Source organism: Pseudorca crassidens, chromosome 1, assembly GCF_039906515.1.
Source record: "Pseudorca crassidens isolate mPseCra1 chromosome 1, mPseCra1.hap1, whole genome shotgun sequence".
In the NCBI taxonomy this organism is placed as follows: Eukaryota; Metazoa; Chordata; class Mammalia; order Artiodactyla; family Delphinidae; genus Pseudorca; species Pseudorca crassidens.
The window spans coordinates 182134516-182159011 of record NC_090296.1 but is presented as its reverse complement, the minus strand read 5'-3'; the positions used below and the strand labels follow the sequence as shown (position 1 = coordinate 182159011).

The following is a 24496-nucleotide window of genomic DNA, read 5'->3' as shown; positions in this document are numbered from 1 at the left end:
ATTTTTTTAATGTACCTACATGAGTAGTCTTATGTGCTGAAATAATCAGAGTGCCTATTATTTGAAATATGTTAATGATATAATTGACTGGCAACCTTGGTCCCATATTGGAAAAGTGCTTTATAAGCCATGATTTGTTTTAATTTCTTAATGCTCATTCATTAATTTCTATTGTTTATTTCTACTTTAATTTTTCTTGAGAAAACATCTCAAAATAACCTGTAGCCATTAATTTGCCTGGATTTCACTAATGAATAAATTTTTACAAAACTTTCGCATCTTGAATTGCTCAAAATGCTTATTTTGACTGAAGAATACTGTAGCCAAAAACTGACTTAACAATGAAAACATTAAGTTTCACTATTAATTGTTGATAATTTCCTTCAAAGCACAATTTAACAGACAGCAAAGGTGAAAATTTCACCTTTCAATAGGAGATACAGAAACTTTTCTCATATAAGAAGTAACCACACGAAAGAGTCAATATTTGACTGTTTTTGACAGGGAGGGAAGGAGGGAGGGAAAGGGATCCCAGCAAATCAGTTTCCTTCTAAAACTAACTTTCTGTAAAGCATTAAGTGAGAAAGAAAAGAATGCATCAAATCTCATAATAACAGGAAAACGTACCAAACTACACATATATGAACCTGACAATAATTTTCTGCCATCAAATTTAACTTTGCCATTTCAAAAGTCTTAAAATCTGCTTAGAAATAAAAGAAAAATCTTGCAAGTAATGGTTTCTAATGTTATCAGTACTTCCTGTATCTCTTAAAAATATTAAACATTCCTGTACTTTAAGATCTTGTTATTATTTTATAAGCACACTTCTCAGCAGAGTAAATAAGCAAATCTGCAGTGTTGGTTTCTAGGTAACAAAGTGATCTCCCAGTTACAATGTCTGCCCAACACAGTAGTGCTAAAATAACACTAACACTATTAAGTTAACCAGAAATACCAAAAAGTGTCATTTTTTGTAAAGAGTGATCTCCCTCTTCCTAACCAGGTAACAGCGTCTCCCGAAGACAGACACTAATTGCTACTAATATAAGGTAGTGGTTAAGAACCTGGATCCTGGAGCCCAGGGGCCTGGGTTTGAATCTCAGCTCTTCCACTAACTAGCCCTGCGAACTTAGCCAAGTTACTGAACCCTTCTGTGCCTCAGTTTTCCAATATGTGAAATAAGAATAAAAGTAGTTAGGAGGGCTTCCCTGGTGGCGCAGTGGTTGAGAGTCCGCCTGCTGATGCAGGGGACACGGGTTCGTGCCCCGGTCCAGGAAGATCCCACATGCCGCAGAGCGGCTGGGCCCGTGAGCCATGTCCGCTGAGCCTGCGCGTCCGGAGCCTGTGCTCCGCAACGGGAGAGGCCACAACAGTGAGAGGCCCACGTACCGCAAAGAAAAAAAAAAGTAGTTAGGAAAGGAAAGAAGAGTTCTGGATCACCAGTCAGGAGAATTGGTTCTAATCACAATCTTTTTATCGGAGAGTTTTAGGGGCTTACATAATTATATTAAAACATGCTAGAAGCACTTCATGAAAACTCAGTTACAAGGAAAGAAGCCTGTCCACTACTGCTAAAAGAGAAAATGATAAATTTGTCATCCAGGTAAAGCATATACTCACCAAAGTAACTTACCCTAGCTTAGAGAATACGTTAACCAAGCTTTATTACCACTATGAAATTTTCAACTAAGTTTTTATTTAAAACTATAATAGGATTTTTCTCTTTAAAGTCTTTGTTACCTTTCAAAAAGAGTTCAGTGTTAGCTTTGAGTATTAGAATTATTCAATAACTAAGAAGAAGAAATATATATAATAATATATAAATAAAAGGTTTATATAAAATAAACCTATTTTATAAATAGGTTTATAAATATTATAATAAAAGGTTCTGATTTTTAAAGTAATTTTAAGTTACAGTCGAGAACTAAAGATTTTCAAAATATTTCTAGAACCAATAACGATGACACTGTAGTTACATATTATACAAATGTTATACCAGGTTACATTTATTCTATTTTGAACTTTAGTTTTCATGTTCACTTTTCATTGTTTCACCCTAAAACTTACATATAATGATTTGTTATATTATTATAAGGATAATAATACTACCTAAAGCAAAGGACTCTAGTAAGGATTATAACTGACAGGCTGCTATCATACACTACAGTCATTAGCCAAGAACAACCACACCAAACAATATCACTACTGACTCCATGTTAAAGCTCTGGGAAGTGACCCAATGCCATTCTACTTACTAAGTGGAAGAGCTGGGATTCAACCCAGGTCTCTCTGATCACAAAGCACATTCTCTTTTCACTACAACACAGCTGCTGCTTCTATACCATAAAGCTTAATCCAAAGCCCCTCTAAACATTAACTGTATTAACACACAAAAAGAAAAGCCATAGTATAGCCATATAAATAAAGCCAGACTTAAAAAAAAAAAAGGCAGCAATAGTGATAAAGGGCACACAGTGCAGTAGAAAGGATAAATTTCACATGCAAAGACAGAAAATGAAAGAAAATACGAACGGCAACTTAGAGACCAGCTTTACGTCCATAGTTTGGATTCTTGAAATTATTAATAGGACTCTTGTAAATCGGATTTTCTTGCTAAAGTAAAAGAAATAGTTTCTAATGACTTCATCAGAAAAAAGCTGACATGTATAGTGTTTAAACACTATAAAAGAGAATTTTTACTATTTTTACACTTCCAAAATTAATTTTTTTTAAAAACCCAAGCAAATTGTAGTAAAATGCAAATAACTAAAATTCATTTACAATTTAACAATACTGAAGATTGTCACTGCTTTCTTGTATCAAAAGATGAATACACGAAGGCCAACGCTTGGCCACCGCGGCCTCCCACCCCACGCTTCAAAGCACTAACTGCTGGCGTCAACTTTCATCACTTGCAGCTTCTAAATTTTTATAAAGCCAGGTTTATTAAGTTGTAAAATCGCAGAGAATAAAAATACCCTTTTTAAGTACACAGTTCCATGAATTCTCAAATGTATAAACACACCCACAATGAAGATCATCCCACGATCCCTCGGGCCCCTTCCCCCAGCTCCAGCCCCTGCAAACCACTGGATCTCATTCCTGCCTCTAGGGTTTTACCTTTTCCAGACTGTCATATAAGTGGAGTCATACAGTATGTAGCCTTTTGAGTCTGGCTGCGTTCTACTTAGGTTTCTTTGTTGGGGGAAAAGAAAAACAGAAAAAGCTTTCTACTGAATAGCTTGCTATTACTTAGGATTCTATTTTACATGAGAAAAAAAAGGCAGAAGAGCAGATTTAAGATTAAAATTATTAAGGAAATAAAAACAATGACCACAGTAACCAGAAGAAACATTCTTAATTGTTTTGTTTTAATAGGATATACTTAAGATGTTTTCTATTTTTCACTAAATGCAAGTTTTCTGAATAATAAATTCTGGGGGGAATAAAATATTTAAAGGACTTTAATAATCAGCTTTAGAGCTAATAAGTCTTAGAAGTGTTACATTTGCTTTATGAATCACCCTGCTTTTTACATGATTTCCAACTTACCGTGTCCCATTTGGCATTCATTTTTTCCTTTTCAAATTTGGCAAATTCCCTTCTGTCATGAATGATCATTAAAAGCTTCCAAATCAGCAGCAATGCAAGGCCAATAAGAACAATTCCAGCAACCACACCTGCTACAATTGGGATAATGTCTGGACCAGTGGGGCACTCTGTAAAGTAAGAAGCAAAGGATGAGCACATAAGGGATTAGAATGTGAAGGTACAGCCAAAATTACAAAGAGCTGGGCAGTCTCATAAAAAAACACACAGGAATTAAAATCCCAAGGTAAGTGAATGTACACTATCCCAAAGAAGCTATAAAAAAGATACTAGAAGTAACACGGGTTTACAAGACCCCAGTGTACATGATCAATAAAGAAAAGTCATGTATTTCTATGTATTATATAGAAATTGATTTCTACAATTTGGAAATTGAAATTTAGAAAATGGTATTTTCTACAATAGCACCAAAAATCATGATATACCTATGTATAAATCTAAGAAAATATGTGCAAGATTTACATGCTAAAAATTATTAAACACTGATGGAAAAAAGACCTGAATAAATGGAGAGAGAGTCCATGTTCATGGATTAGAAGACTCAACATTGTTAAAATGTCAATTCTCCCCCAATTTTTTTTAAATAATTAATTTATTTTTATTTTTGGCTGCATTGGGTCTTCGTTGCTGCGCGTGGGCTTTCTCTAGTTGCGACGGGCAGGGGCTACTCTTCGTTGCAGTGCACGGGCTTCTCACTGCACTGGCTTCTCTTGTTGTGGAGCATGGGCTCTAGGCGTGCAGGCTCAGTAGTTGTGGCACGAGGGCTCAGTAGTTGTGGCACAAGGGCTCTAGAGCGCAGGCTCAGTAGTTGTGGCGCACGGGCTTAGTCACTCTGCAGCATGTGGGGTCTTCCTGGACCAGGGCTCAAACCCATGTCCCCTGCACTGGCAGGCGGATTCTTAACCACTGCACCACCAGGGAAGTCCCTCCCCCAATTTGATCTATAAACTCAATGCTATCCCAATCAAAATCCTGGCAGGACGTGTAGATATCAAGCAAGTTTATTCTAAAATTTACAAAGAAGTAGGAGAACTAGGAAAGTGTTTCAAAAGCACTTTCAGAAAAGAACAAAGTTGGACAACTTGTATTACCAGATTTCACAACTAGCTATGAAGCAACAGTAACTGAGACAGTGTGGTATTGGCTAAAGGACAGATGCCTGGATTAATGGAAAACAATCAAGAGTCAGGAACAGGCCCACATATATAAGGTCATCTCATTTCAACCAAGGTGGAGAAAGGTCAACCTTTTCAACAAATGGTGCAAGAACGACTGGAAATCTACATATAAAAAACTGGACCCCACTCCACATACTAAGATCAGCTCACAGTGGGTTACGGACCTAAATGGAAAACCAGAACTATAAAACTTTTAGAAGAAAACACAGGAGAAAAATCCTTATGAACTTGAATTAGGCAAAGAGTTCTAAGACATAATAGTAAAGAGCAAGATCTATAAAAGAAAAACCTGGTAAATCGTAGTTCATCAAAATTTAAGCTTCTGGTCTTCAGAAAACACTTAAGAAAATGAAAAGACAAGGAGGCACAGACTGTGAGACAATATTTGAAAAATACATATGCAAAACAATAGAGACTTTAAAAAAACAGTTTGGCTGTTTCTTCTGAAGTTAACTATATGCCTCCAAAATCCATTCCTAATATTTATCCAGGAGAAATTAAAACTTACATTCCCATAAAAATCTGACCACAAATGTAGAAAATTCCAAAGTATATTAAAAGCTCCCAGAAAAACCAAGATAAAAATGTTTCATCTTTTGAGAAGCTGAACAAATTCACGCTGTATAACATCCTTTAACAAATTATCTTTCCCAGTGTCCAAGCCTAAAATCAACTCATATTTAAATATCATTAATAATGATGGTGCTCTTACCGAGAGCCTACTACTGCCAGGCGCCGTGCTGAGGGCTCTGTGTGGGCTACTACGTTTACTCCTCGGACTCTCCATTCAGAAAACTTAAAACCTGCTTTCTCTTTCCCTTATTTATTAATTAAATACTAGTTTAAGCTTTAAGAGATTAAAAGTGTCCCAACTTGGACATATAATAGTCCAGCTGGCAGCTGTTCCTAGATATTAGGGCAACTGCCAATAGCCCTAAGCAGTAAAAAGACATAAAAGAAAATGCAAAGAATTTTGAAATGATCAGATTTCTACCTGGAGTCTCTACAACATGAACAGTGGCCTCATTGTTCCCATTCACTGAATATGTGAAGTAGAACCAGCAATCGTCAACGTCCTTCTCCTTACAATGGGACAGGGGATCCACCTGGCCTGGCTGGGGCAACCTGTCCCGATTTTCAACCTTGGTAATGTTGAAATGTGAACATTCCTGAGCACACGTGTCTTTCTTTTCTCCTTTGTTGAAGGCTCGGCACTGAACACATTCCCTGTTAAAATGCAAATGAGTACATTTATTATTTAAAATAATATTTGCTTAAAGATTATTTTGTGTGCTAGACTCAAAATTTAACCACATTAAGCCAAGAGCAATAGAAGAAGATATAAATAAATGAAGAAACATATTTCTGGATGGGGAAACTAAACATAAAGATGCTAGTTTCCCAAGTGATATTATAGATTTATTACAGCTCAAACTAAAATCCTCCAAAAGAAATAAGAGTAGGAAAATAAAACTAGCCCTATCAGATATTTAATACACAATTTAAAGCCAAAATAACTTTTGAAACGTGTTGCTGGTACAATAGTAGTCCTTTCTTCAAGGGACAAAACTCAATTTTATTTAGTTTAGTCAAAAGATAGTTAATTAAGCAATTGGTAATGCTAATTTAACAAAGGTTACCACATGGATTCACTTACATAGCAAACTCAGATTGAAATAATTGTACCATCACTCTCGTACGACACATTTCAGTATCATGTGACAAACACCAGCTACTGAGAAATAATTTTTAAGATTTAAAAACTGGGCTTCAATGTGACAGTTTATTTACAGCGTAACCTGATGTTAGCGCTGTTCTCTGTATTGTGTGCTGATACAGAGGCCAACAGACAGCGAGTTCTCACCCATTTCAAGCAATTCGGAAATACTCACTTATGCTCAGCACAGACTCCAAGGCACGTCTGGCACATCTCACAGGTCGGCCCTTGGAACTTGGGATCTGTACACTTACAGGCGCCACACTCACAGACGCCCCGGCCATTGCAGATCTGCCCATTCACAGCCGTGCAGGAGGTAGTGTCCAGAGAACAGTCACAGGCACTGCCAGTGTAGTTAGGGTTGCATTCACACACACGACACTTGCAGACACCATTTCCTGCCAATAAAAAATATCATTTCTCATAACAATGGTAAAAATGTAAAATCAGAGCATTGACCGAAAAGGGAAAACAAGCAATAACATGTAAGAAAGGCTGTCTGTGGGATGGAGTGACCCTCAATGCTGCCCTTTTTCTATTTATCCACTAAGCAAACTCTCAGGATTTTTTATTGTATTAGATAGGACCACATTTTATAACCATTTTCAGACCCCTTCTCACCTCCACAAATTAAGCCATTGGATCTATCACAGTTGAAATTATCACACTCGCAGAATTTGCCAGAATAAATTTCGTTTGTATTATCCCTCTTCCGACACACACACTGTCCACAGACACATTCTCCGTTGTTGCTACATATTTCTGAACTGTTCTCTTTCCTGCAGTAAGCGTCCATATCTTCACTGTTCACCTCATCTGTGCTACATTCACAATGTCTCCCAACACGTCCCTCGTTGCACCTAAACAGAGTCCAAAATTTCAATCACATAAAATAAAAATAAGTGAAAGTAACAAATCATGCTGTGAGAAAGACTGGGAGAGGAAGTAAGACTATGAACATTATCTTCAAACTACAATTTTATTACATGTCATGCCACACGTCACAGACGTGCACAAAAGTGTACCTATGCACACACACAGAGCCATTCAAATCCATATGGAATCTACACAGGGGCCCAGGAAAAAAAGCCCTCTTCAGGAAAGTGACCATTTTGATCAAGATGAAAATACAATCTAGCAATGAACAGGTGAACAAGACATTTAGAAACATAGGATAAACTTACTTTTAAAAGTGCTATGTTTTCAAATGATATGCTATTTATTACATTTGCTATTATAGGTGAAGCAACCGTCCAATTGTTAATCTAATAAACACACCCCAAAAGGTGCATGGAAGTTGAAGAAAAACATACTGAGCCTATCATTTGAAAATATAACTAACATACTGTTTAAAAATAAATTTATCCTATGGATCCAGACTTTTCAGCCACACTGCATATTTTTAGAACACCTAGTGTTCAGGCACTGAAGACACTAGTTCTGTATCTGGTAAATACGCAAAAAGAAGGAAGGCAAAGCATTTTCAAGATGATCTTTCAGTTAAGTAATATTTTACTAAAAATGGATCTACACAATTCAGTCAGGATATGTATGACATGGAAAATTTAAAAATGTAACATTTTAATTGTTATTTACAATAGAAAGCTAATAACTGATGGCAAAATACAGCCATCTATTTTTCTCATGATTAAAAACGCTTCAAAGCATAGTCATTTGGGGCTGACATCTGCATCAAAATATTCTTCCCTCCTACTATTCTTTTAAAATATTCTTCCCTCCTCCTATTCTTTTAAGGAGAAAGATTATTCAGAGTACATTCAATTTTAATTTTTAATTAAAAAGTAATCACAGTATGAAAATAAAATTTAAAATAATCTGACTATAGTTTTGTTAGTAGTAGATTCTATGTTCTGAGAATACTGTTTTCTTTTCAATTTTACAAAGTATATTGGTTTTTTAAAAACTATTCCAGCGATTCAGAAGTACATGTAATACACAGTGAACATCCTTTACTGCTTTCTAATTCCATTTCCCAGATACAATCACTATTATTTTATATAAGCTTATTTAGCTCTAGAGAATTCAGACTGCTATGATGAGAGGAAAACCCAAATGCTACCTTAACCATTTGTTAAATATACATCTTAGATGGCTATAAAAGCTTTTATTTTACAGTAAAGGACAGTCTGCCTAAGAAAAAAAAAGGCAGGGAAGAGCTTTCCATAAATAGCACACACAAGATCATCAAATTGATCTTGTGGTGAGCAACAGTGGCTGGAACAATCATTTATTTGCTCCAATAGACAGAATCTCTCTGGACGCCCAAACAGAGCCTGCCCCTGCAGCCGTCCCAGCCGCAGTCCCCCCGCACCCCGTCACTCTCCACAGCCCCAGCTCACCTGCAGGCTCCACACTCAAAGGTCCCATTGCCATCATGGCACTTGGGACTGCTAGGGATGCCTTCACTCTGGCATTCACATTCACAGATGAACTGAAGAATAATCTCTACTTCTTCAGTGAAGCCCAGAGGCTTAATTTTAATGGTTTCAGAATTCTTATTTGGACATTTATTTGAAGTTACGCTGATTTCAAATTGAACCTTAAGGGAAAACAAGAAGATAAGTTAACAACTAAGCAATTTAAATCTACTAAAAAAATTGCAAAAAGCCACTCCAAATTATATTTCTTTAACTGTTTCTCAAATTATAAACTACATTGCCTGTAAACAAGCAGTTTTTTCTTTTCTTCAGAAAACGTTTATGTAACATACCTCATCCCCAATGGAAATATTAGAGCATTTTCTCCCATTTTCCCCTGTTCCATTCACCCCATTCTTGCAGTAAGACTTGTAATTTATTGTTACTCCTTCTGGTAATTTGCTGTTTTCCAAAATGACTTCTGAAGACAAGGACTAAAAGAAAGACTATTAAACAGAGGAAAGGCAAACAAATGCTACTATAAAATAAGTTGAATGCATAAATCCAATGGGTAAAATGAACTGTTAAGAAACAGTATCATTTAAATAAAATATCTGAAGCCAAATCTTGAGTGACCAGAAAACACAAAACCCAGAGAAATGGGCTCTAATTAATAAGGATCAATTCTTCAAAATAATGTACATGACTGAAAAAAGTATTTATGGTTTAATTACTGAGTTTGAAATTTTAATGATGATACAGCACAGAGGGCTGATATTAATTATGAGGAGTCCTAAGAACTCAGAACACTTTCCTCCCCCAGTGGCAACACAGCTCTCCTCTGACCCTACCAACTTCCAGCTCACTAGGGACTAAAGTAAATGATCTACTACACTGTCTGGGAACAAATCTGCTGAGGCGCAGTTGCAGCCCTGCGCCCTCACCCCCCAAAAAAAGAAAACCCGAAGTGGGAGGATTCAAGGCACTGCGTTTTTAGAACAGCAGATTGCTCAGGACCAATGGAGAAGGCTGCAGCAGCAAGCTCTCTCCTGGTCACACTCCTGCATGGATGGAGTTAGGAAAGCATTAAGATATGCTGTAAAGACAGAGAACAAAACAGCTATGGGAGAGACAGGGAACAACCAGAATCTAGAAAATCTCTGTAAAAACCTCTCTCTTCGAGTAGGGTCTTTCCAAAAAATTCTGGGAACCCCTAGCATGAGGTAGAAAATATCTAAAATTCAACCCATCAAAAGGCTGGGGTGGTGTACACAGTACAGGATGGTTACTGTTATATTACAAAGGCCTCCAGACGACTTACAACAGTTATTGACCAATGGTGAATGAGTATCACTAAAGTACTCTGAACTAAAGCTCAAGATGGAGAAAATTCCTCTTTAATTTCAACTTCCTTCCAATCTGGGGGGAAAAAAAATCTTATAAATCTTATTAAAATGGTAAGTCAAATATATGTAAATACATTCATATATACTTTATGGTACATGCATATATGACTGTGTGTACCTCTTGAAAACAGAGAACTATATACCCTGAATATATGTCAAGAGAAGAAGTAGCAAAAAAAAAAAAAAAAAAAGCTTTTCTGGCACAATTCATCAAAATAGATGAATCTATAAAAAGAAGGGGTGGAAAAAGAAGACTGAGGTCATCCTATAAATCTAAATATAAGTTGTTTCACACTTGCTTTCCAACAAGGAGACCTATTACTTAACAACATTAAAACAGAATTTAGAAATTTTCCCCACATGCCTTTGTGACATTTTGCTCTGCAGATAATTATGTATTTGTAAGAGAATATGAGTTTTTCCTCCAGATGCACAATTTAAGTTTTATGTTGTCTTCTGGGGCTTGCTGAATTGTGTATGAAAGGAGTTTTACTTTTTTTGAGAAAAGTATTCTCCACAGAGTATTGCCCAAAACAGATCTTATTTAAAATGCACTCACATTGTATGCATCGATGATCAACTGAATTACATTGCTAGAATTTGCAGATAATGTTCCTACTGCTGACTTAGGGATCAAATTTTTCAGTTCCTGCAATTAAAAGATAAAACATAAAATACAAGTACTACTCATTCAACTAAGTAGCATCTACTGAGTACTTACTATTTATTTTTAAATAACAGTTCTCGATACATTTCCTAAATAAACTTAAGGAGTCAGACCTAAAAACAACTAGCTTTACAATGTAACTAAAATTAATATACACCACTTTTTTTTTTAGCTGGTGACATTTTCCCGCATTTCAATTCAGACATATCATTTTGCCTCTAATGACTAAACAAAAAGGGTCTAGAAATGTGTTCCTCTTTTGATCTCACATGTATATATTTACCTTGTAAACGGGCTGAAATTCTTCAGTAACTGCAAAAATCGTCTGAATGTTATTTTCACTTAGTTTTTGGACAAGGTGAGCAATAGAAGGATAATCCTAAGAAATTAAGTAATAAAATTTAGTATGTAATTACATCCAATCTACTCCAGGTTTTCAATACTTGCTGAAAATAATGATTTGCAGATATCAACTGGATTACTTACAGAAGACTGCTTGAAACAACACAAATTATTGCTGAAGTGGGTGCTGTCTAGTGGGTTTCTAATCCTCTTCTATCTTTGTATGTAAATTTTAAATTTCCATAATAAAAAGACTTTAAAGAGCAAGATTATCTGTGTATATTAAATGTCAGAACAATGAAAGTAAAGAACTGCCAGTAATTAAAGGTTATATTATCTACGTATCACTTAAGAAAAAGACCAAGATTCAGCAAGGTTTAGATTTCTTCCAGACCTTGAATAATTTGCCAATCTTTATTTTCAGCAGAGGCAGGGTGCCTGCTTTCTTAAATCATGTATAAATAAGACAAGGAGTGTTAAGACTATACAAATGATTTGATTAGACATAATATCAAGCTTGCTACCCCTTGACGTACGCGAGTGAGAGGAGACAGAGCTCTGGGCTGAGGCGCAGAGTCGGGAGTCAGCAGCTCCCTTCACCCCCGGGCCCTCATCTACAGGGAAGGAAGCAAGCACAAAGCCAGAGCCTCAAAACAGCAGCACGAGCTTTCCTGCACATTAGGTCAGGGCCCAACTTACCAAAATAACAAAACCCCAAACCCTGACGAACCCACAAGCCAGTCACCCACAACACTCTTAGCATTAGACGCTAAGCTCAACCTGCATCCATTCAATACGTAAGGAGCTAAGCACTTACATAATAATGGCTCATTGTGTACACATCATTTTCCAGGTGACACTGTCCATCATTTGGTAAAACAATGCCACCAAGTTTCCCATCTCCAGCAAAGTGAAACCCAGCATCCGTGGAAAACACCAGCAGCCGTGTCACATTCCTCCAGCCAATCAAAGACTCAAAAAGAAAAGGATTTCAATTTTAAAATACTACCCACAATTCAGCATAAATCTTTTCATCTTTATGTAGGCTACCACTATATCTCAACCTAATTCCGTACCTTCTCTTTTCACGATGCCAATATCCTTGCAGGTGAGGGCACAGAGACCACTGAATAAAACTCCCCACCCCACTGTAGAACTCCACCCTGCCTGGCTGTCCACCTCTCTCAGCTCTTTTTTAAAAACTGTATCTTTTAAAGTCCATGTCTCTCTCCCCATTAGAAAGTACACTCGCTCTGTGCAGGGCAGGGACACCATCAGGTTTTGTGCTTCATCTTATCTTCAGCGGGCAGCACAGTGCTTGGCACATAGTAGGTGCTTAATGAGTAAATGCAAATGTCTCAGCCCACATCCATCTTGGCCCAAATATCACTGTCTCATTCCCATCCATCCTTGCTCCACCTTCCGTAGCGTATAGTTCCTTTATCAGCCACCACATTAGGCCTTCCTTTTTTAATTACAGAAAAAAGTACCTTCTCCAAAGACTTGCCCTGCTTAATTCCACCCATTCTAACCCATCAGTACTGCTTATTTATTCATTTATTTTATTTTCCACCTTATTCAGCAAAGAATTTAAAGTAGCAGTAAAATCCTCTAATATGGTAATTTTATAATCACATCTGTCTAAATACTCAATTATATCTGTATATATCCTCATAAGACTATAAAATCCTTGAAGGCAGGAATTAAGTTTATTAATGCCGGCAGTCCAAGTGGAATGTCTGTCTCTTTTTCATGTAGAGAAGTGGAACAGTTACTCTCAGTCAGCATGAGGAAAACCGAGAGTAGCGGCCACAGATGCTATGGTTTGTTTTAATCCCAAGGCTAAGGCACAGGTAGAGGCAGCCCAGAGAATGCTCTCTCCACAGTGAGCTGCTAACAGGATCACAAATGAATGGCTGGAAAGAAAACAAGCATCAGGCTGGGCACTACCTGGAATATCACTCTCTTCCCCTTTAAAAGCAGAGACTATCCTTAAATTGCAACTACCCCAGTGAGAGATCAAGAGTAACGATAATCTAATAGTATTTGCTGGGGGCTTAGTGGCACTGTATATGGATTACCGTATTTAAACTTCATAACAACCCTATGAGGTTTATCTGTTATTATCCCTTAAGGAGAAGGAAACAGCCCTCTAGAATGGCAAGGAAATTGCCTAGTAGATGAGCAGTGATGGGAACATCTGAAGCCATTTCCTAACAGTCTAAGGACTGTTCTCTTAAACACCATACCATATTATCATCTTGGGTATCAAGTTACACATTAAAAACTGGTTGGAAAATAACCATTAAGAAGCATCTGGAATCAAGGAAGGTCTTCTAGAGCATAGCGGTACTCTAGGGAAAAAGGAGCGGGGGGGGCAATGAGACAGGTACTTAAACTTTATCTACCTCACAATGTTTTCTAGTTTCAGCTTCAGCTGAATCATTAAAAGGTCACCTCAAAATCATCACCTGGTAAATGGGTCATAAAATTCTAACCACTAGTCCAATGGAGATCAGCTTACTACTACTGAAAATCTTGCAATTAAAATTACAGTTATATGACTTCTCAAAATACCTGTTCTCATATAGCTTTCAAACTAAGACTTAAAAAGTTCTTTCTGTTTGAATGACTAAGACATGGGGAAGATAACTCTCAAAGATGATAAGCAGAAGAAAACTGACCAGAGGAAAATGGTGTCTGAGACACAGTCCATTTGAGCACTTTTAATGCTCCTGGAGACGTCCCAGATAACCCCAACTCCATCTCAGGCACGAAGCCGGAAAGCTAGGGTTCCTAGGCCTCTTCTAAACACCTAGAGCACCAGCTGAAGCTAAACTGCCCCACTGTTTCAAGTGGTGAGCATCCTGGCTTTTAGAACCCTGTGTAAATGAACTAACTGCCTGGTTTAGATAGGGGCATAACGATTAACTATGCTTTTATAAAGCATTTGTAGTTGGAGGGAACTTAGGGATTAGTCAAGTATGCTACAGTAATTAAGGTAATTTCTTCTGACAGCAAAATCACACTCAAAATTCATACAAATAATATCCTTTTGTAGAAAATGAATGCACTCACTCCACAAACTGCAACTTGCATGATTGCATCAAAGCCACCTTCTGGAGAATCCAAATTTCCAGATATGCGCTGTTTACCAACAAGTTCATTAAATACCTCCCCTTTATCAGTAAGGCTGAGCACATTTTTATAGCTAAATGGGCTGGTGCAGTTCTGTTCACTTGTGCAAGGGTTCCTGAGTTTAGCTGGTGTTGTGCTAATGTAAGGCATCACGGTTTTCTCCACAAATGAGCCAAACCCTGTGAAGGAAAATGCACACACAGTGATGACAGATGGAGGGCAGATGGATGGACGGATGGATAAACTGCATGAAAAAAATCAAGTACATTACCGCCTGTAAGTCAATCTTTTTCTTTAATAAGAAATAATAAGGGTTTTGATAATTAGGTTTGGAAAGCAGATCACTGTATGAAAAATCCAGGTCTGATGTGAGATTAAGGCTGTATACGCAGGTGTGGTCATACTAACTAGTAATAAAAAAAACTGTAATCAACATGTTTATAAAATATATCAACAAACCAATGCATAAATTCCTGTGAAAACATGCAAGCATTTTATTACCCATGTGGTGTAAGGTGTGTCAAATAACATGATCGCCTACAGTAACAGAGGAACAAGGAGGCGGAAAAATTATTAGACGTGTGACAGGAATATCAGTTCTCTCAAAAAGAAAAGACTAAAACCTGGCCTATTTATCTCACATGCATGTGGTGAAGAACAAAACTGCCAGTATTTATACAAATGAAAACTATTAATTTTCTCAAAATTCCTACCAATTCGGAAGTCTGAAGTAATCCTTCTCATTTCATTCATCAAATCAGTTCCAAGACTTTTCACATTCTCCAAGTCGTCTTTCATAGAGTAGGAGAGGTCCATAAGGTAGTAGAGATCGATGGGATAGTCTTCAGCTCGCTTGAATTTTAATGTAAATGTCTGTGGCTCCCCTAATTAAACAGAGATGAGAGAAGAAAATTAGCTTGCCAGCAATCAACAAGTGAACGAGCAAAACCAAGTAAATTCGATCGATAAGGTAACACTATAAACTGTATTATCGACATAGTTTTTACAAAAACCTGGGCATTCCACAGGTAACTGAATAAATGGAAGTGTACTCATTTCAATCACAAATACTTAAAATGCCAGGCCCCGGGGATGGTGAAAAAGACAGCATTCCCCATCCACAGCAGGCAAGACAGGCAAACAGTGGGTTGGTAACTATGACAGAAGAAAACAGACAGCCAGAACAACGTAAACTAGACTGGGTGGGTGAGGCAGATACACCCCAGGGTACACCAGACTTTCTAGAGACTAACGTTATAAAGTGAAGACTCTTCTTTGTTTAATGGGATGCACTATATGCAGTGAATAACATAACCTGATTTTCACTGTAGAAAACCTGAAGAATAGTTTTAAAGATGATTATAGAGACAAAGAAACTTGTTAAGAAACTATAGCAAAAATCTAACAAAAAGATGATAAGGATCCGAAACAATGAGGAAGGAGAAGAGATGTACCAGAGGCGTGAGATATAATCCACTCAGAAAATACACGAGAAGCAAGAGGTCTGGGTGAAAAGTCATTAAATTTTTAACTTGCAGATTTTCTCTATATAGACTTCTAGTTGACAGTTGGATAACTGGGTTTGGAGCTTAAAAGTCTGTGTTACAGCCCACAAGTGGCTTTAAAGCCATGAGAGGAAAACCAACAATTAAGTGGACTACAAAGAGGAAGGAAGAAAAAAGACACAGAAAGGAGACTGGAAAGCACTGTTAAGAGATAAGAAGAAAAGTAGGAATGTTATCGCAGAAGCCGCAAGGAGAGCATTTCAAGAAGCTCGAAGGCATCGCTTGGACAGGAAGGTTAAAAAAAAAAAGGCCTGACGAGGGTCCACCAGGCCTGGTGGTTCCAGGTGCCAGCAGAGCTTTGCCAGAGCAGCTCTAGAAGTGGAAGGCTGCTGGCACCAGGCTGAAGACAGAGCAGGAGGGGAAGGGGCGGCGGGGAGGCAGGCACGGGACAGTCCTCCGAGAGGAAGGGGCGGGAAACTAGAAGAGGAGAAAGGGGGCTTGTTTCTTCTTTCTTTTTCCCAGATGCAGGACTGCTCCAGATTCTTATGAAAACCTTAATATTTTATCAATACTGAACAAAAACAAAGGAAAAAATAGATTAAAATGTTGTCTTTATATTATGTAATTATACCAGAAGATGGACATTTTTATCTTTAAAAACACATTAAATCTAATACTTTCTGAATCTTTAACAGAATTTACATTAGACACAGGTAACATTTACTTCAGGTACATGTGTCTTACAAATTGTTATACCTCCAAAAATATCTAAAAGTTAATGTATTCAACATTTCTGTTTGAGTGTCAGTCCACATGTGAAAATGAACCCTCAACAGAAACTTACATAAAGTTGTCAAAAAGCTCAAGTAGACACAAAGGCATTCATAGAAGCAGATTTCTGTACCTGATCGTAACTGCAAAACCAACTGCTGTGGTTGGATCTGAGTAATATCTTCTGGCTGCAGCTTCTCTGCTGTTCCTTTGCTACGGTTGGTGACATTTTTATTTTTCTTTATATCTTTGGAGCCTCTGGGATTTTCGATGTCATCTGGATGACAGCCCTTCTTTTTTAAGGCTTCTAAATCATCACATCGAGCAGAAGTAGGCATTCCTTCTTGTAAAAATGTCTAAGTGACATGTAAAATATAGGTATAAATAAAAAGTATAGTGGTCAAACCTTTTACATAATCGTAACTGCAAATAACTAATTAAATTGCAAAAATCAGGTAACACATCTAATGTATTTCGTTTCTGGTTTTTAAACAAAACGCTCCCTTCATCCAAACCATAATAAACAAAACAGATAAACAAAAATTTTTCCTTGGAAGTAATACCGTTACTGCTAATGTATTACTAGTACCGTATTACTTTAGTAACACTTAGAGGACTGACCTAAGTGTACATTTTAACCGTTTCATGTTCAAATTCAGAGTATCTACTCAAATTTCTTTTGTGAAATTACTTATTTAGCATGGTTAAGAGCCACTAATAATATATATAACCAAATATCAGACAAATATTTTTTCCAAAATTTCCCTTAGAGAAATTCTTAGAGTCTCTCATATTATGTAGCAGCATCCTTCACGATATTCTGAACAACTCAGTGTATAGGGAAAACATGTCACCCTAAAACCTTTCTTAAGAAGGAGAACAAGACATTCACCACAGATTTAGTAAGTACTCTTGGAGCTTTAAAAATACTTTAGGTATTGGCTATTATTGTAATCAAGCCTTTTAGAACTTATTTTTTTAAAAAAACATAGTAAGTGATTATACGACAGGGTCAAAAATGTATACAGGGTGAATTTTTTTTAAAATAAAAAACGTTGTAATGGTGTGTGAATGGTACTTGTGGCACGGGGTAAAATTTCCACTAGTGACGTGATTTTAAACTGTGCTCTTTTTATCAGATGACTAAGTGAAAGCAAAAACACTGCTGTTAAGATGCATGTAAAGGTTCTAAATATGTTTTTCATAAATGTGAGCAAGGGGAACAATGACGGTGTATCCATGTATGTGTGTGTGTATCATTTTAAAATGTGTACTCCTAACAGACATTTAACTTTTTCACATATACCCCTAAAAATTTGTATTTAGTTGGCCAAAAATCTTTTTTAAAATCTTGACATTGGGGAAATGAGGAAATGCCTTTCATTTGGGGCCACTCTATGTTTTGTACGGTTGTTTATTATCTACCAATTTCATGGTGCTGAATAAAGTGAGGTATTTATATACAAAGATTACAAAATGGTTTTGATCAGTTATCTTTTAAAGGAAACATAGTACTAAATGAGAGCCTTTCTGTACTTAGAAAAACTGGAAGGGAGAACCATGGGCCCAACGGTTCAAAGCTGCACAACTTTTATGTGTGGTCAAACCTAAAATGCTGCCAGAGCACAGGGGCCCAGTGCAGGATCTGCTTCCAAATATCAGCCAATCCAGGAAACTAAGATCACAACACTCAAGTAAAATTTCACTGAAGATATCCCCAAATACCTGTAATAGTTTAAGAATTATGCCATAAAGATGGCTCAATTACTGAAAGAACAGTTTGGCTAGGATAACCCTAAACCCCAGATAAACTGTAACCCTCAGAAAATGGACGCTGCTGTTGAGAACAGCACGTACCACTATCATAATCTTCTAAGTGAAACTGCCTTAAGTTCATTTGATTCTCGTAAGAACAGAGATAAAGGAGGCAGATCATGCTCATTTTCCAGGTAAGAAAACCAAGCGTTTCAGCGAAGTAAGCCCAGTCCGAGACAAACTCAAGGCACTCCCTATTTCCTTCACTGTCTCCAATTTAATTCCAGAATACCGTTTTTAGAAGGACAGAAGGTGCCAGTAGAAAATTTTTAAAATAACAAAACGAAAACTTCTCATTTTGTCTTTCATAGGTCAAATCATACGAAATATCTGACATTTGACCAGTAACGCCCACAAAACAGGCACTTGACTGCGGGGTCAACCGCCTGAGTAAAAACAAACAATAAGCCTTTGACCTTCTGATATTATTCACTCTGTAAATAAATTATATACCCTCAAAATGACTTCCCGTTACCTCCAGTACCAACTTAGCATTCATCTGTTCATTCATTCATCCATTCAATATTCAGTAAGCTTTGTGGAAGGTACCATGTTGAGCAAGGTACAGAGATGACAAGAGTGAATAAAATTTAAAGCCTAACCTCAATGGGCTTTGATTAGGATGCAAATCAAGTGCATATTAGTTTAATTAAAACACAATTAGGCAGGTTAATGTATACCTCTCCCATCATAAAAAAAGGGAAAAATCTAAAACAGTCCAATGAAATGGCTAGAGGTTTTTGGGAAGCTGTCCAATAGAAACAATGCACGCTACAAAGGTGAGCTACGTATGTATTTTTAAATTGTCTAGTAGCCACGCTGAGAGGAAGAAAAAAAAGAAACGGGAAATTAGTAATATATACAAAATGTCAGTGATTTCAAAAATCATTAACGTTGAAATGCTAAGTCTTCAATCTCTGGTATGTATTTAAGGCTGACGGCAATTCTCAGTCTGGACCACCCATATCTCAGGTGCTCAACATCACCACATATGCCTAGCATGCCCTGTGCTGGGCAGCACAGCTCCAGAGCATCACACAGGATTACACAGAGCTGACGCTTATTCAGTCAACAATGAGGAAGTGAAAAGTCACATCGAGCACTTCCCAAGGATACCGTTTTGGGCAACACTAAATGACTAGAGAATAGATGGGAAGACCTGAACAATCTTACTTACTGAATTGGTGCACCATCCACAATTGGGCCCTGCTTGTATACACTCTCCACATGATTTGGCATTTGCTTTTAAACATCTATTTTCATCTGTCAGGAGAAACAAAGAATAGACCACTTTACTTGAAGTTTCAAGAGAGAGAGAACAGTGAAAAATCTGGATCACAATGACAAATAATACAACATATACAAACGTTAAATATAAACACTATGAACCTCGTTACTAAGCTGATTCAGACCTACCCCCCCCCCCAGAGAGAGGTGATTTTGGAACATCCTGTCCCAGAGAACCATAAAAAGACACAGTTATCTCTCTTCTATAGCAAAGACTAGGTACCCTTAATCAATACATTTGTCCTTTTTTTTCAAAGGCATGATTTCAGGCTCTCTCATGTTGGATGGTCATTAATTCTCAGGAGTGTTCTTACAACTGGGTAAAAGTATTATTTCTCTTCATTTAACTCACCCCACCACGCCCATACCCCATCCCCTCAAGCAGGCACTTTCATTTTCGTTTGTTAAATACTTGAAAAGTCCACATTCATCCAATCCACAACCCCTTGATTTTTCAGGTCTGTGTCCAAAGTACGCCATATGGTTCTTTAAATCCATGTAAGGATCAGCACGTCTGCCGTGTGGTAAGTACTAATGTGGACTGTCTCCGATGTATGTTTTTGTAACACACACTCATTATAAAAAATTTGGAAAATACGTAAAAGTATAAAGAACAAACTAAAAGTCACTCAAAACCTGCTCACTAAGAGGTAACTACTGTTAACACTTTTTGTATATTTCTTCCCAGTCTTTCTTCTAAGCAGATAAATAAAACAATAGCAAGGAAGCAGGCATACAGACATTATTTAAATGAAATCAAGGATATACATTTTATATACTTTTTATACTTAATCCAAATGTTTCATTCCAAATTCTTCAAAAACATGGCTTTAATGATTACATATTCCATTATATTAATGTATCCTTTTCAATGATGGATAAATTTAGATTGTTTTTAGTTGCATAGTTCACACATGCCACACGAACCCTCCACATATATACACATACATGCATATATATATATGCACCCACTCTGATGACCATTCTTATAATGTAAAACTCTGATTATTTCCTTATCACAAATTAAAAAAAAAAATACTGAGGCAAAGAGTATTAACTTTTAAAGATTCTCAATACACACCAACTTCTCTCCAGCAGTAACGTTCAAACGCACACTCCCACAAGCAGGGTACACACACCACTTCACCATACCCTCAACAAGAAACACTTTTTTAATGCAAAGATTTTTTTAAATTCATTTAACAGGTATAAATAAGAACATCAATTTAATTGTCAGTTACTGAAGGTTTCATTTTTTTTCGTATTTTTACTGGCCATTTCTTTTATAAATTTTCTGTTACATCTTCTGCAAAGTTTCTATTATCATGTTCATCTGTTTTTATTAGAGCTCTACATCTGTAAGTGAAATTAAATCCTTATTTAGTTTCTCATTTTGTCGATGGTGTTTTGACACAGGCACTTTGGTTTTTTATGTTATTGCTGGTTTTATGTAATTTAAATTTATCAATAACGTCCCTTACGGTTTCTTTCTTCATTTTTCCGTGTGTTAAGTCCTTCCACCCTAATATCAAACAATTGTTCTATGCAGTGTATTTTTTGAGATTTGGAGAACAGAATTGGACATCCGTTATTCCAGATGTGGATGCACCATGGTTTCTAAGAGGATTAAATATATTTTCAGTTTTATTTTTCATTCCTCTCCTACATGATGCCAACATTTTGCAAGACTTGTGATCAAAGTGCAAGAACAGCCTCTGGAAAGCCAACTGTTCCTGCTTTCATCCTTTCAGATAGTGGTGGGGAGTTCACAGTCCACTGTTCGACACATTTACTTCATTTCCTTCTAAAGATGTAACACGCCTTTGCTTTCTCTATGCTCACTTACACACTCTATGATATTCCCCAAAGAGCTCTGTGCAGCGCATCCTATTCCCATTGTCGCTCTGGGTGACTGGGGGAGAGCCTGAGAAAGGGCCTTGCAGGCACTGGAAGGGCCCCGCCCTCAACTCTGAGGGAGGTGAGGCCACGGCAAGGCTTTCAGAAGGAGCAAGACGACGGGATGTAGGTTTTTCCAGGAATCTAAAGTGGTCAAAAGTGTCACAAGATACTGAAAAGACAACTATGAAACTTTTTTTACCTGCTTGGCCAAACACAGAGCAAACTGAACTGATCAATCCAATCCAGAAAATCAGTTGTAAATTCATCTGAAATATAAAATGTACCATGTTATATTAAGGAAAAACAACATATAAAGCCTAATCATTGCCACGCACCTGATCGTCCGCTAATTTATAAGTGTAAAGGCATCTTCCTGCCCAGCCCTTCTCCATGCTCAACATCCACCTCTCCCCGCAGCACCTCACCTTCCACTCCAGATTCCCAGAATCCACGCTTACTTTTCTCCACACCAATTATACATTAATATTTAATGAACAGTGCTCAAAACAAAAAGTGTCAAGTATTCCTACACCTAAAAGCTATTAAGTCTTTGTCCCATGGAATCTCTATTACCTCCTGTGACTCGAGGGGGCCAAGCAGGCATATCCATGTGCCTCAGTTACCTCAACACTGAGTGTTAGTTTGAGTGAACCTGTAAAAATCCTGATCATGTCATCCCCTTGCTTACAACTTTTCAATCGTTTTTATTTCTCCTAAGGCTAAGACCAACATCCTGCACAAGGCCCCAGCTCAATTTTTGAGTTTGATGTCCTGTAACTATTTCTTAAGAAAATCAACTTCTGTGCATGGAATTAGTAAAATATTCAGTTTAATTTCCTACAATTTCTAGATCTACAAACTACACAAAAGTGGGGGAGAGGGACATAAGAAGACCTGAAAGAGGCTTAAGTGTCCTTTGGAATCTCTAAAGAAAAATGAAGTAAGAGTCTGTATACCAAGCAGGATACCTCACACTCCAACCATTAGGTATGTAACTGCTTTCTGTGAATCAAAGTTTTCACAACATCAATCTATACCTTACCAGAGCTGGTCAAAGACGGCTATAGCCACAGGTCGCTGACCCTATCCCTTAACTACTTTTACTGCTCTTGGACTAGCAGCCAGTCTGATTGATAATTATGCATGAACACCTGCCCCTTCCACAGGAATGCAAAAAAACCAAAGGCAAATATAACATCCCCCCACCAAGCAAAGTTTAGCTTTACTACTTAGCAAAGAAATATAAATTAAAGCAATGTAAGGTAAACCAGCAAGCAGGAAAATAAAAAGTTTTTTAACCCAACAAAACAACAGAACAAAGACTTACCGCAGATGGCTAAGAGAGACCAGAGATGGCTGTAAACTGGTATAACTTGGGGGAAAATAATTTAACAATCTATATCAAAAAGCATTAAAACTGTTTCTACCCTCTGACTTAGTAAACGAGCTACTAGGAATTCATCCTAATAATTTAAAATATAAAAAGTGATACACATGCACATACACTTTCAGTATAGACTCTAGCATGTTTATAAGACAAAAGTGCCAACGTCCTCTAGAATGATGGGGAAAGGGCTAACCGTGTCAACTTGATGGAGTACTAGAGTCAAAAGAATAAAATGTAGTAACATCAAAAGGTTTACAGAATAACTTTTGGATGCAAAGAACACATTAAGATGACAGGTATGTAAAAATAACAGTATATAAATGTATAAAGTAACCAAAGAATCCTGGAGATGACAGAGTTATAAGCATAATATAAAGACAATGGGTTCATTTGTTTTTAAATTGTCGTAGCGTTTTCTTCTTTTCACCTTCTTAGTAAAAACAATTACGGCAGGGTACTGTGTGGAATTTTTTTCTTTCTTGGTGTACTTCCTTTAATAAGAAAAAAAAATTTCTTTCAAAACCCCTCATTTTCAAGGGCTATGTTCCAGGACACAGTCCCACAGCTCCAGGAAAATGCTTTGAAGTTATGCTCTGAGTACCCCTGGGATACTGGGTTTCCTCTGTCAGATGCTGCTCCCATTTTCCGGTTTCCCAAAGAAAAGCAGTATGAATGACTTGCACAGTCATCCACTTTGCAACCGTGCTCAGAGCAGCCAGTCCTGCTATGCCACGGCTCTGCTTACGTTATTACTTGTGACTGCGTCCAAAAGCCCAACAAAAGCCAGGTCACTGAAGTGTGAAATGCCTGACAGCTTACCTTTTAAGGCCTGACTAAAAGGTTCAATGTGTAAAAAATCCACGCAGACTCTAATTCTGAACAATTCAAATAATGTTATCAATTCCAAAGCTATGATTAAAAGGACCTGGAACAGCAAGACGCCCGAAGAAATGCATGACTGTGATGAATGGAACATCTGGGCAGTTTCTACACAAAGAGAACAGAACAGATATTTGGTCCATATATGGACTCTGACACGTGTGTCTTCAGGATTCAACTCAGGTCACCTTAAGGACCACTAGACTACCTTGGGAAACCTTTAAAATGTTACACAACTCAGAGAAGCACCACTAAGATAAAGTTATTTGGTAGCAGAAAAAGTTTCCTAACATTCTTAGGTCCCGTAGCTTTAAAATACTACTTTAATGCCATTTTTCTTTTCCTTCTATAAACCTTGATGCGCCCAAGACCAGCCTTCTGAGGAAGCAGGCAGCACACAGCGGGGAGGGCAGCCCGAGGCCAGCAGCAGCCCCGCCAGGGCAGTGGCCAGGCCTGCAAAGGCCAGGCTTTCTCCCCGGGAAGCAGAGAAGCCCTAGGAGACGGAAGACGGCGGC

General features: G+C 37.5%; 1 protein-coding gene across 4 annotated transcripts in view; it reads right to left on the bottom strand.

Moving 5' to 3' along the window:
• ITGB1 (integrin subunit beta 1) overlaps positions 1-24496 on the bottom strand; it is a 43709-nt gene that overhangs the window by 3746 nt on the left and 15467 nt on the right. For all 4 annotated transcript variants that reach the window (XM_067702713.1, XM_067702729.1, XM_067702707.1 and 1 more), the window contains exons 2-15: positions 21915-21981; positions 19707-19792; positions 16848-17070; positions 15152-15322; positions 14379-14617; positions 12118-12273; positions 11242-11337; positions 10851-10940; positions 9239-9379; positions 8868-9067; positions 7129-7367; positions 6683-6905; positions 5785-6017; positions 3556-3722 (exon numbers count right to left, since the gene is read on the bottom strand). In XM_067702713.1, coding sequence (XP_067558814.1) covers positions 3556-3722; positions 5785-6017; positions 6683-6905; positions 7129-7367; positions 8868-9067; positions 9239-9379; positions 10851-10940; positions 11242-11337; positions 12118-12273; positions 14379-14617; positions 15152-15322; positions 16848-17070; positions 19707-19792; positions 21915-21981 — 2331 coding nt within the window. The remainder of the gene's footprint in view (positions 1-3555; positions 3723-5784; positions 6018-6682; positions 6906-7128; positions 7368-8867; positions 9068-9238; positions 9380-10850; positions 10941-11241; positions 11338-12117; positions 12274-14378; positions 14618-15151; positions 15323-16847; positions 17071-19706; positions 19793-21914; positions 21982-24496) is intronic.